This window comes from Bison bison, unplaced genomic scaffold (genome assembly GCF_000754665.1).
Source record: "Bison bison bison isolate TAMUID 2011002044 unplaced genomic scaffold, Bison_UMD1.0 scf7180017864518, whole genome shotgun sequence".
NCBI classification, from domain to species: domain Eukaryota; kingdom Metazoa; phylum Chordata; class Mammalia; order Artiodactyla; family Bovidae; genus Bison; species Bison bison.
In genome coordinates, this window is record NW_011495071.1 from 14,981,234 (window position 1) to 14,994,479 (window position 13,246).

A 13,246-nucleotide genomic window follows, 5' to 3' on the forward strand; every position below is an offset into this window, starting at 1 on the left:
AAGAGAATATTCAAAATAACTTTTTTAGGATTTAGACTTTAAGTGATTTGGGGTAAGGTCTAAGGAAAAAGAGGTTTGATATAGACTGGAGTAATAGGACAAATTTGTGATTGTATATCTCATTAAATCTTATTAGAGGGAGGGCAGATAAGAATAAGAATAAAGTTGTAACTGGAGAGGCAATATAACTAAAATAGAAAATAGAACAAGACAAAATCGACATCATGCAAGGCAATAAGAATAAACAAACTTAATTAAGCCTTGTTAATAGGTGGAGGAAAGGACAAAAGATAATATTCTGTCTCTACAATTTTATTGGCAGCAGGTAGGGAAGTTGATCACGTTGCTGCTTTAGAGAAGCCATTTCCCATTCGTTTCTCCTAACTGCAATCACTTCCACCTGTGTGTGGGTTTCAACTCTGTTATGTAGGGCAAGATTGCACTTCTGTCCTACCGTCTATGTCTGTATTTTTTTCTTTTTTCTTAATTGGAGTATAGTTGTTTTACAATGTTGAGTTAGTTTCTGCTGTGCAGCAAAGTGCAACAGTTATACATATATCCTGTCTTTTTTTGGATTTCCTTCCCATTTACATCACCACAGAGCATTGAGTAGACTTCCCTGTGCTATACAGTAGGTTCTCATTAGTTTTCTGTTTTATACATAGCAGTGTATATATGTCAATCGGCCTGTCTTAATTTCCAACATCTTATTTGACTTTTGCAACCCCAGTTCACTTCTCTAATCTTGCAATTCTTGGTTAAGGTGCAGTTGGAAACTCAGCTAAATTAGAGTTGTAGTGTACTGTAGTTGACTGATAAAGGTCAGTTTTCACTCCAATCCCAAAGAAAAGCAATGCCAAAGAATGTTCAAACTACTGTGCAGTTGCGTTCATTTCACATGCTAGCAAGGTAGTACTCAAAATCCTTCAAGCTCGGCTTCAACAGGACATCAACTGAGAACTTCAGATGTACAAGCTGGCTTCGGAAAAGGCAGAGGAACCAGAGATCAAATTGCCAACATCTGTTGGATCATAGAAAAAGCAAGGGAGTTCCAAAAAACACATCTACTTCTGCTTCACTGACTATGCTAAAGCCTTTGGCTAAGATGGTAATACCAGGCCACCTCACCTGTCTCTTGAGTAACCTGTATGCAGGTCAAGATGTGACCGTTAGAACCGGACATGAAACAACAGACTGGTTCAAAATTGGGAAAGGAGTATGTCAAACCTGTATAGTGTCATCCTGTTTATTTAACTTATATGCAGAGTATATCATGTGAAATGCCAGGTTGAATGACTCACAAGTTGGAATCAAGATTGCTGGGGGAAATATCAACAACCTCAGATATGCAGATGATACCACTCTAATGGCAGAAAGTGAAGAGGAACTAAAGAGCCTCTTGATAAGAGTGAAACAGGAGAATGAAAAACCTGGCTTGAAACTCATCATTCAAGAAGTTAAGATCATGCCTGCAGGTCCCATCACTTCATGGCAAGTAGATGGGAAAAAAGTGGAAACAGTGACAGATTTTATTTTCTTGGGCTCCAAAATCACTGTGGAAGGTGACTGCAGCCATGAAATTAAAAGATGCTTGCTTCTTGGAAGACAAGCTATGACAAATCTAGACAACATATTAAAAAGCAGAAACATCACGTTGCCAACTAAGGTTCACATATAGTCAAAGCTATCGTTTTTCCAGTAGTCATGTATGGATATGAGAATTGGACCAAAAAGAAGGCTGAGTGCTGAAGAATTGATGTTGTCAAACTGTGGTGCTGGAGAAGACTGTTGAGAGTCCCTTGGACAGCGAGGATATCAAACCAGTCAATCCTAAAGGAAATCAACCCTGAACATTCATTGGAAGAACTGATGCTGAAGCTGAAGCTCCAGTTCTTTGATTACCTGGTGCAAAGAGCTGATTCATTGGAAAAGACCGTGATGCTGGGTAAGATGGAAGGCAAGAGGAGAAGGGGATGGCAGAGGATGAAATGATTGGATGGCATGTCTAACTCAATAGACATGAATTTGAGCAAACTCCAGGAGATGGTGAAGGACAGGGAAGGCTGGCATACTCCAGCTCATGGGGTCGCTAAGAATGGGACATGGCTTAGCTACTGAACAACAAAAAAATACTGTAGCTGGGACTTCCCCAACAGCTCAGCAATAAAGAACCCATCTGCAATGCAGGAGATGCAGGAGCCATGAGTTCAGGCACAGGGTCAGGAAGATCCCCTGGATGAGGGCATGGCAACCCACTCCAGTATTCTTGCCTGGAAAATCCCACAGACAGAGGAGCCTGGCAAGCTACAGTCCATGGAGTCACAAACAGTCCAACATGACTGAAGTGACTGAGCACATGCACACACATAGAGTAGCTGCTCTTGGACAGAGTGGATATAATCCATATGCAGTTAGGTTTAGTGGGAATTGATCCCTAGATAAAGCTAATTACAAATGTTGAGGTTATTGGAGCTTTGTGAGGGACCAGATCTTAGTGGAATTAATTAAGGATGACTTCATAAAGAAGGTGATTTTGAGCATTGATATTAAACAGAGTAACAGTTCCATATTTATTATTCCACTTAGTTGAATGAGTATAAATAAAAACCTAAACTGGTACCAGTGATTATCGTGACTATTTTCAGAATTAAAAATTGAAACCAAAGATAATTGGACAAAGGACATTTCAATAATAAGAGTAGGTATCATTTACTAAGTACTTAGATGATAGATACTTCCCTACGTGCTTTTTTCATTGTTCATTTCTCACATCAGCTATTTGAGGATATTATAACTCCATTCTATGAAAAGGCATAATCTAACTTCCATCCTCTTGACTGTGGATCAGCCATGGTGACTTACTGTTGAATAGATTGTATTGACAGTTATAGGGCATGACTTCACAAACTAGGTTAGAAACAGTGATATAATTTTATTCTGGCTCTTTTGAGGACATACACCTGTGGGAGGCCTGAACTACCATGTAAGAAGTCCAGCTATTCTGAGGCCAATATGCTGAAAAGAAAAGATCATGTGGAGAGATCACATAGAGGAAGATGTCCAAGGAACCCCAGCTTCCAACCCCAAGCTCTTAAAGTGTTCACTTTGTGAATAAGAAGCCTTTGAGCTTACAGTCTTAGCCACTAACTTAATGTCAACCTCACGACAGACCTTGAGACAGAACCACCCAGCCCAGATTCTCCTGAATTCCTGACCCATAGAAATCATTAAAGTTAATAAATCATTATTGTTGTTTTAAGCATTAAGTTTTAGGATAATTTTTATACCTTAGTTATAGATAACTAAGGTGGGGTATCTTGGAAATTTTGGAATTTGGGTTAATAACTGGAATTCCTGTCTCAAAAGTATGTAAAGCTCACGTCTGAAAATGTAAGGCAAGAAAGGATTTAGAAGGTAGTGTTACTGAAGTTATGGCATCTTTTACTCTTGAGAGTGATTTTAGTATAGTTTTGTGGAATGGAAAATCACTGAATTGGGTGTCAGAAAGCCTACATGTAGAATTCAGCTCTGCTAGTCCTACCTGTGTGACATGGGGAAAACCACATAACCTTCTGACTGTTACTTTTCTTCTTGCTAAAAACAAAGATGTAGAAACTCAGTACACAGTTCTTGGCAACACATTTTTAGAATAACATCTAGAGACTGGAGTATATCAGAGGAGAGTGATGAAGGGTCGGGAAACCATGTCAAATGGGAAATAGGTGTTGAAACTGAAGGAGTTTCATCTAAAAAAAGGACTATTTGCTTAATTTCTCCTTTAAGATATTTTGAACAACTTTAACATGGAACAGGATATAGATTGATTTTGTGGATCTTTTGAGGGCAAACAGGAAACCGTGGTTGATAATCCTGAGGAATCTAGATTTTAGTTGATTAGGGATTCCCTTTTAAATAATTAGTTATTAGAAAATACTATTTAAGAGCCCTCGGCTGCAGAAATGCCCAGACAAAGAAAGCTTGATTGCTTTTTCTGGTTTCAATACTGGGAAACTATAATGTACTAACTCTATAGACATTTTCAAGATGGCCAAACTCTATTCGCTTAAATTCCTTTTATATTTCCTTTAAGCATCTCTTTATAAAATGATATTGTTCTTCTTTATTGCATAAGCAATATATTCATTAATGATAAAACACAGATAAGCAAAAAGAAAGAAAAATTACCAATAATGTTATCACCATTTAGAAGTCACTATAAATATTTCAGTATATATCTTCCAAGTTTTTTTTTTTGTGACCACGTTTATCCTTATGCATGCATGTAACAAGATTGAAGTTATACTAAATACAATATCTTTTTCTCCATTTGGTGCCTCCTCCCTTGTAAATAAATTATTTCTACAACATTTTTTGTTATTCATGTTCAACCTTGAACATATTAATAATATTTGTTTTCTAATTAAAAGTCTTATTGATGATAGAACATTTTCAAAATATATGTAATTTCAAAAAGAAAATATAAAACTACCTATTATTTCAAGGGACTTCCCCAGTGGCTCAGTGGTAAAGAATTCACCTGCAGTGCAGGAGATGCATGTTCAGTCCCTGGGTCGGGAAGATCCCCAGAGGAGGAAATGGCAACCCATTCTAATATTCTTGCTGGGAAAATCCCATGGACAGAGGAGCCTGGAGGGCTACACTCTGTCGAGTCACAGAGTTGGACATGACTGAGCACAGCACATTATTCCAAGACGCAGGACCATTAACATTTTGTTGGAAATTCTGTCTTCTGTACATAATTTTTTCTTAAAAAATATATTGGTGTTTCTCACTAACATGCCAAAATAAGTTTACTTAACATCCATCACTTCACACATTTTGTTTTTAATATTGACTTCTCTATCCCTTCATATATGAAAATATCTTTACGTATTCTTAATTTGTGAAAATTGCTCATATTTTCTAGAAACTTTGCCTAATAACTATTTTAATACTACTGTATACTTTTTCAGTCATCTACATATAATTTTCGTACTGTGTTTAATTAATTTCCAGTGAAATGCTTTAGATAATCTGAACCAACACTGCTTTAGTCCTTGTATTGGTACTAGGTTCCTTTTAAATAATATTTTGAAATTTTATTCACTGTTTGGTGAGGGCAGTAAGGTTAGGGGCTAAGAGAAAATAAACGTAAGTTTTCTTTGAATGAGCTAATACTTACTCAGTGCCCTGTACACTCTTCTTTTTGTGATGTTCATGTGTTTAGCCATGTTATACATTGGTTGTTTTCATATGAAAGATCAAAAGAAGAGAAGTAATCTCCTTTATGTTATTTTTTAAAATTACAACTAACCAGCCTTCTTAAAAATGTTCGTAATCATATCCACATTGTAACATTAAGGCAAAGCACATTCATTTCATTGCCTTCTGTAGGGAATCAGTGTTTCTGAAAGTAGGCTGCATCAGAATGAGAGGACCTGTGCATCAGAATCACTTGGGATGTTTATTACATTTCATATTCCTGGGCACCACTCTTTGGGGGTATGGCAGGAGGTAAGGGAGTCTGTATTTTCACATACTTGCCAGGGAATACTGTAAAAGTTTGAGAAGAACTGCTTTAAACAAATAAGCTGTGCTGCAGTAACATGCATCAAAACTTGATAGATGTGGTCATTGGGCATCTTGTCTCAGTTGGTAGTTCATAGGACCTATTTCATTTATAGGAAATTAAAGAATAGGTTGACCTTTTTTTTTTCCTATGAGAAAACTTACTTAAAAGTTACCTACCTCCCTAGAACACAAATTAGAGATCCTTTGTCAAGTTTCTTTTTCTGATTTGTCGTTTTTGCCTTTTGTACATGCATGCTCAGTCATGTATCTTTGTGACCCCATAAACTGTAACCTGCCAGACTCCTCTATTCATGGAATTTTCCAGGCAAGAATACTGGAGCGGGTTGCCATTTCCCTTTCCAGGGGATCTTCCTGACCCAGAGATCTAACCCACGTCGCCTGCATTTGCAGGCAGATTCTTTGCCACCGTTCCACCTGGGAAGCCCAATGTTGCCTTCTTATCTAACAGTAAGCTCTTCACTGGGCTTCTGAGGTGGCTCAATGATAAAGAAGCCACCTGCCAATGCAGGAGGCATGGGTTCGACCCCTGGCTCAGGAAGATCCCCTGGAGAAGGAAATGGCAACCCACTCCAGTGTTCTTGCCTGGAAAATTCCATGAACAGAGGATCCTGGAAAGCTACAGTCCATGGGGCCATAAAAGAGTCAGACAAGACTTAGTGACTAAAACAGTGACAGCAACAACAAATCTCTTCTTTGAAAGTGTTTGGATTCATGTGCCCTTTTATTCTGATGAATTGACTATAGGCCTTCATTCATGAGAGGAATGTTTTAAGTTTTAGAAAATTAAAAATTAAAGACCATAAATGGTCGACTTTGCCCCTTTTCTTTGTTCCTAAGGATAGTGTAAGATAACTTATACAACTGAAGTAATTTATGATTTCATCTTCTGCTGGTGTTGGTGCCTTTGTGCCATGTTGTAAGTAGTTGTTGTCGCTTTCTTGGAGAAAACATGACTTTCTAGCTTCTTATTATCTTCTTCTTGGCAGTGTTGAGCTACATTGCACAGATTATGGGGCTCAGGACAATATGGGTCATTGGTGAGGGAACCCATCTTTGTTGACTGTGGTGGATGATGGTGACTACATTCTCATGAGTTAAAAACAAGGAACATAGCCTATCCAACAAGTAAGTGACATGAGTAAATTAGACTGGAATTAGTTCTGAGAGAAAAAATGGTAGCGTATGCAGCCTAAATTCTCTAAGGACTACTGTTGCTCAGGCTGATGAGACACTGCTAGTACCTTTCAACTTGGGAGTGACGGGAAAAATCCTCTTCATTATGGTCAGTGGTGAGTCATGTGTAGGTAACCACTTCCATGTAACTGTTGTTTTGAGTTGATCTTCAACCCCTTAGGGTGAGAGAGAATTTGTTTCTTATTTATAGGCAGTAATATGAGAAATGAAAGTGATTGAAGCATAATTTATCAAGTGATGATTATTGATTCCAAAAAGCCTTGGTAACATTTCTACTAGGGGCACTATTAAGAGCTGAAATTGGCTTTGGCAAACATATGTGCTGAGTCTCTCAGTTGTGTCCCACTCCTTGCGACCCCATAGACTGCAGCCCACCAGGGTCCTCTGTCCATGGGGATTCTCCAAGCAAGAATACTGGAGTGGGTTTTCATGCCCTCCTCCAGGGGATCTTCTTAACCCAGGGATTGAACCCCAGGTCTCCTGCATTGTGGGCAGATCTTTACCATCTGAGCCACCAGGGAAGCCCAGAAAATCTCTTGAGTGTTTGTTTTCACAAAGTTGAGAGTGAACTGGGCACTCCAAGGAGCTGTGTACTAACCATGACTGACATCTAAAAGAAAGGGTTCCTCTGCATCACTCCATGGTTATTGTAAGCATTAAATACAATGTATTTCCTGGGAAAGAAAAGATCTGGGAACAATGTAAAGAGGCGCTCTCCTGCACATTAGTTTTATCCTTTTCAGCGTATTTCAGTGTAAATGTAATGAACATCTGCTCTGTGCTAGGTGCTTTTAGCAGTGCAATAGTGGAAAAAATTAAGATTTGTCTCATAGTAATTTAGAACAGCTTTATTGAGATATAATACGCATACTACACAATTTCCTTATTTAAATGTGTACAATTCAGTGGTCTTTAGTATATTCACAGACTTTACAATACTCAATTTAGTTCAGGACATATTTTCTTTTTTTTTACTAAGCAATTACTTAGGTCCAGAGGGGGAAGAACTTCCTTGGCTCCATCCTTAGATCTGTTTCTTCCCTCAGAATATGGTACCTGCTATTTACTAAGCACCACCTGCTTTAGGTTCAGATCTGTGCCTAGTTACTTTATGGATGTTACCTCATTATATGCTACCAATAGCTGTGGAAATAAGTTTATTCCTTCCTTATATGCAATGACAATAATACCTAAATACCTAGCATTTATTGAGTATAGTTATCTTATTATATGGAAATGTATTTCTATAATCCCATTTTCCTTTTCACTCCCTTTCCTGCCAGTGATTAATTCTGTACCTTTTTTTTTTTTTAACTCCAGCTTTTGTCCCATGCTCTTCCTCTAGCTCTTGATGCCTACTGGGCTTTGTGTGTGTGTGTGAAGAAGGGTAGAGATATAGGAGCAATTAAGATTTTTAAACTGACAAGAATCATAAAGTCTAGATGCTTTATTTATTTCATACAAATTTTTTATCAGGAGAGAAAGTTCCCATACACATACAGACAAGGTGAATGCAAGACTACTAGTGGGCTATGGCCAATAATAGGTGCTTCAAGCTCTCAGTTCTGATTTGTAGCTCTCAGAGCTACAAGTGCATTTTCCTTTTATAAACTTTTAGGTGTTTATTATTTTCCATCTAAGATTTGCCTTTTTAAGAGGGACCTAACTATCTGACCAGTTAGCCAGCTTCTCTGTAATATGAGATAATTCTTGTGCGTTTCTATAACAAACTAGTCCTCTTGTTTAAAAAAAAATGTAAAAACAAATCATTTTTAAGTGCCACATGAGAAATGTGTGTGACTATGTGCTAAAGTGTCAGTGGTAAGGATAAGGAATAGAAAAGGTTTCTTTAACTTTGACAGATGTATTTGGTGTTCAGTCGCTCAGTCGACAACTCTTTGCTGCCCCTCGGACTGCAGCACACCAGACTTCCCTGTCCTTTGCCATCTCCCGGAGCTTGCTCAAACTCATGTCCATTGAGTCGGTGATGCCATCCAACTATGTAGAAGAAGAAAGAAAACAATTTTTTCTCAAAACACAGTACGCAGAAATATTCAGGTTGCCTAACTTTTTGGCATTGATTTAGATATTTTATATATTCTCTGGTAAACAATTAATAATGGAGCCAATTTCTCTATTATTTCTAAATTTAGGGATAATGAATTTTTGTTGTTGTTGTATATGTTTTTTAAGCTGTGGGAAGAGGTTTGCTAATGTAAGTGTCAATTAAAAGAAAAGCTTTACCATTCTTATAATTAATAATTAAATCTGAACTATCTTAAACGAAGGGTATAAATGAGTAAGAAGCTGAAGTGTTCATTTTAAAATTAAATCTTTATACCACTTTTACTGTTTTTTAATTAAAAAAGAAAACCGTTTGAATCTGTAATTTCAGGTCAGTTCCTTTGATAATTATTTCTATAATGTTTGGTATTTTTTTTAAAACAGAGATAATTAATGTATTTTATTTGTCCATCTCAGCTTCATATACTGTCATTCTGTTTTGATATTTTTCTCCAGTGATATACAAAGAAACAGGTTCTAATGATTTTTATTTTATTTTTTTTCTAGGAGTCAGAGAATAATAAGTTATGTTCCCTATATTCCTTCCGAAATACCTCTACCTCACCACATAAGCCTGACGAAGGGAGTCGGGACCGTGAGATAATGACCAGTGTTACTTTTGGAACCCCAGAACGCCGCAAAGGGAGCCTTGCCGATGTGGTGGACACACTGAAACAGAAGAAGCTTGAGGAAATGACTCGGACTGAACAAGAGGGTATGTGTGGACTTAACTGTTGGGCTTTATTCTTTTAAAGATTCCAGCTTAAAAAAAAAAATGAGTGGGACTTCAAGGGCCAGAGAAGTGCATAATTGGCACTAGCAAGGAAAAAGTTATTCAGAGGTTACCATGGTGATGGCAGATTGTGATCCATTAGAAGTGTTAGGCAGATAGTTCCATTTTTCTACAACTCTGTGCATTTTACTTGATTCTTATAATAACAAATCAAGGTTTTAAACTGACTTTAAGCCTTGCTCTGGAAAAAGGTAGTATAGGTATTTTCTCAGCTGCAACACTATTTTTCATTTTTTCCTCCCATATTTCCTTTTAATGGATAGTATTTTATTATGAAAATATCAACTGTTTAAAAAGAAAAAAAGCCTAATGTATTTATCCTTATTTTTACAAATACTACAAACTTCTAAATATTATTATTTTACTTTCAAATGTTGTAGAATTGAGAGTTGAGGGTTTCTAATATTGTTAAAACAGTGTTCAAGGAGAGAATTCTTTGACACATGACATCTACTGAGACATCCACCTTCTCTCCTCTCTCTACAAGAGTCCACTTAGGTTAACCTAGGTCCTAAAAAGTAAATGAAAGGAGACTCTCTAATAATATGCTTAAATTAATCAACTCTAAGTGATTGCTATCCTGTGTATGTTCTTTCATTTTTTATGTACAGATTTTAGACTTTAAAATATAGAGTAATTAATGGCTCTGAATCACTACTTATATGTAAGTTAAATTTAAACCTCTGTGGTACTGTAGGGAAATGGGGATTTGATATAAGGGAATTTTTCATGTAACTTAATTTTATTCCATAAAAGGCTCAAAAATTTAAGAATTTCAGATTAACTTTTGTTACCTGTCCACAACATCAGCAATCTTGATGGAGGTTTCTGAAATGTATTACGTTTCCCAGGCTTACTAACTAGATTATATGGTACAAAATGTAAATTTTTTTGATGACTCAGGGTCATGAGGCAGTAGACTATAAACTCCAATTCCTGTCTAACAATTGTGTGACCCTGGGTAAATTTTTCAATCTCCCTCAATCTCAAAATTTAAAATTTTGTATGGTAGTAACCTGACTTCTTAAACATTTTGAGAATTAACTATAATAATTAATATGGGTCATTTGAGGTATTGTGATGATTGTTGTATCATAAATGTCAATTACTTTACCATGCTCTAATGTAATGATGCCCCCAGAGATCATTGAGATGATTAGGACAGTTGCTTTACAGTTATTTTTCTGCAATTATGAAACTTTGGAGTTCCTATGTGTGCTTGATTTAGATATCCTTTTTGGCACGCGTGTGTGTGCACGTGTGTGTGTGTGTGTGTGTGTGTTGGTTTCTCTTTCTTTAATATCAGATTTCAGGCTATAACTTCTTACTTAGTTGTAAATAATTTCTAATTTCCCTCTTATCTTTATCTTTCAGTTATTTAATTAGATGATCATAACACTCTAGACACTATTTAAAATATGAATGCACATTTCTGGGTGAGTTTATGAGAGATTCTGGGCAATATACATACTCTTCAGTTCATAGACTCTGTACTGACTCTTGGCTCTTCAGACTTTATACTTCTCATTTGTGCCTATGTTCTAGAATAACTGAGGTTGCCAGGTCAATAAACTCTGAATAAATGAGATTGCTTGATTACTTTTGTGATTCATCAAAAAGATGGTTTTAATTCTATAAGAAAGTACTTTTCAACATACTTTAGAGGGTTCTGTTATGTAAAAATAAAGAAGTTGATTTGTGATGATTTTTTAGGGGGAAGGGTCTAGACTGTTAGGGAATTTAAACTCATTCTTCTCTTGCAAGCAATGATTAGTTTATTTTTCCTCTTCATTACTGTGTGTTATAGATTTGATTTAAGAGTGGCACTTTCAGTATGAGACCTCTCATTCAAGAGTCCTTTATCATTATATTCCTATTATTAAAGAATGTTTTTTACGTACATTACAGAACTTTGTTTTCTAAAGTACATATATTTTAGGTATCAGAAATTCAGACATTTTTAGTGCATATCAACATATATAGTCCACTAAGTACAAATATGAAATGATAAAAACTGTGCTCATCAAACCCACAGATTCCAAAAATCTGGGAGAAATGCTGAATATACTGTATGAAAGAAACAAAAACTTGAAAGTTTTTGACAAACCCAAAATATAAACTTTAACTCATCAAGATAAAATTTAATAGATGTTACTGTCAAGTCCAGAGGCTGTGACCAAAATTCCTATCTGCACAAGTAATTACTGGAGAAAATTTAAATAGCAGACACACGATTAAAAAAAAAAACCCACGTATGAGTTTTAGGTGATAGAGCAATGGAGTCAGGATGGTGAATATTGCCAAAAAATTGACAGTGCTATCCTAGTCAGCATTACAGAATTAATGTTTGTAATTACATACCTAGAAATACAGTATGTAAGATTCAAGAGGCCCCAGTCTCACTAAACATCTTGCTCAAGAGAATGCATCTCAAGTATTGTGTTAAGGTGAGAATTACTACACTTTAAGAGGAACTCAGAAGCATTGGAATATTCTCAGAGAACAATCAATATGAGAACAGATACAGTAATATAAGAAGAAGAATAATGGGAGGAACTAGTAATATTATCATAAATATTATATATCACATATTTTACTTTATAATAGGACCAACTACCTAACAGTGTAGTTGTCCAGGTATGGAAAACTTTCTTTGGAAGGCAATAAATTACCTTTGGAGGTATGCAGAAATCTTAATTGCTATCTTTAAAGGTTATTGTAGAGGAGAGGTGATTGGTCTTTTTCTTCCAAGACTATGAATTTTTATGAACTAAATATGCTTATTTAGTATTCTGTAGTTCATGGCATATTTTTAATAGCCCTAATCAAGAGCTTCATAGTATCATGATTATTTTTCTACAAGTTTTTTTTCTTATTATGCAAGGTGCTACATTAGAACTGAGGGATTCTTACCATGATGCTTTATTTTTTTGGCTGTGGATCCCTTTGGTGGGTTGATGATGCCTACAGGTCTATCCTTATTTTAAATGCATAAAGTAAAATTCATGGAATTATAGAGAAAATGAATTATATTAAAATGTTAATTTAAAAATGTTGTGATATGGCAGGAAGTACTATTTTACTAATGGATTAAACACAAGATCTAGTGGAAGGACTAAAAATATATGTGATAAGCATAAAAGGTATTTTGAGATAATCTTCAAGTACAATGTAATCTATATATTATTATTCTATTGATTATAATCTCACAGATACTATGAATTTATTATTTGTTGCCTGCTTTGATAATTTAAAGAAATCACATTTTCAGTTAAAAATATTGGTGAAAAATATCTTTTTTCCATCCAAATTTGCAGACTTCCTGAATGCTATGGATAAATTCGGGGTCTGTGGAACCTAGGTGAAGAACCACTATGCTACATGATATTGCATACCTATCATGAGTAAAGCAGAGGTCTCTAAACTTAGAGAGTTTATATTCTAGTAAAAGGTATAAAACACAGACAAAATGAACTCTAATTCAGTGTTGTTTAATATGTCGTTTAAAGTTCCATGAGTGCTATGTAGATAAAATGTTATAGGAGTTTACAATATAGACTGTGCCTGCCTAGGAAACCATGGAAAGGTTCTCTAGGAAAAGTG

General features: G+C 35.9%; 1 protein-coding gene across 26 annotated transcripts in view; it reads left to right on the forward strand.

Annotated features, from left to right (window-relative positions):
• Positions 1-13,246, forward strand: part of SOX6 (SRY (sex determining region Y)-box 6) — a 722,502-nt gene that overhangs the window by 325,919 nt on the left and 383,337 nt on the right. For all 26 annotated transcript variants that reach the window (XM_010830548.1, XM_010830549.1, XM_010830541.1 and 23 more), the window contains one exon: positions 9,358-9,565. In XM_010830548.1, the coding sequence (XP_010828850.1) occupies positions 9,358-9,565 (208 nt within the window). The remainder of the gene's footprint in view (positions 1-9,357; positions 9,566-13,246) is intronic.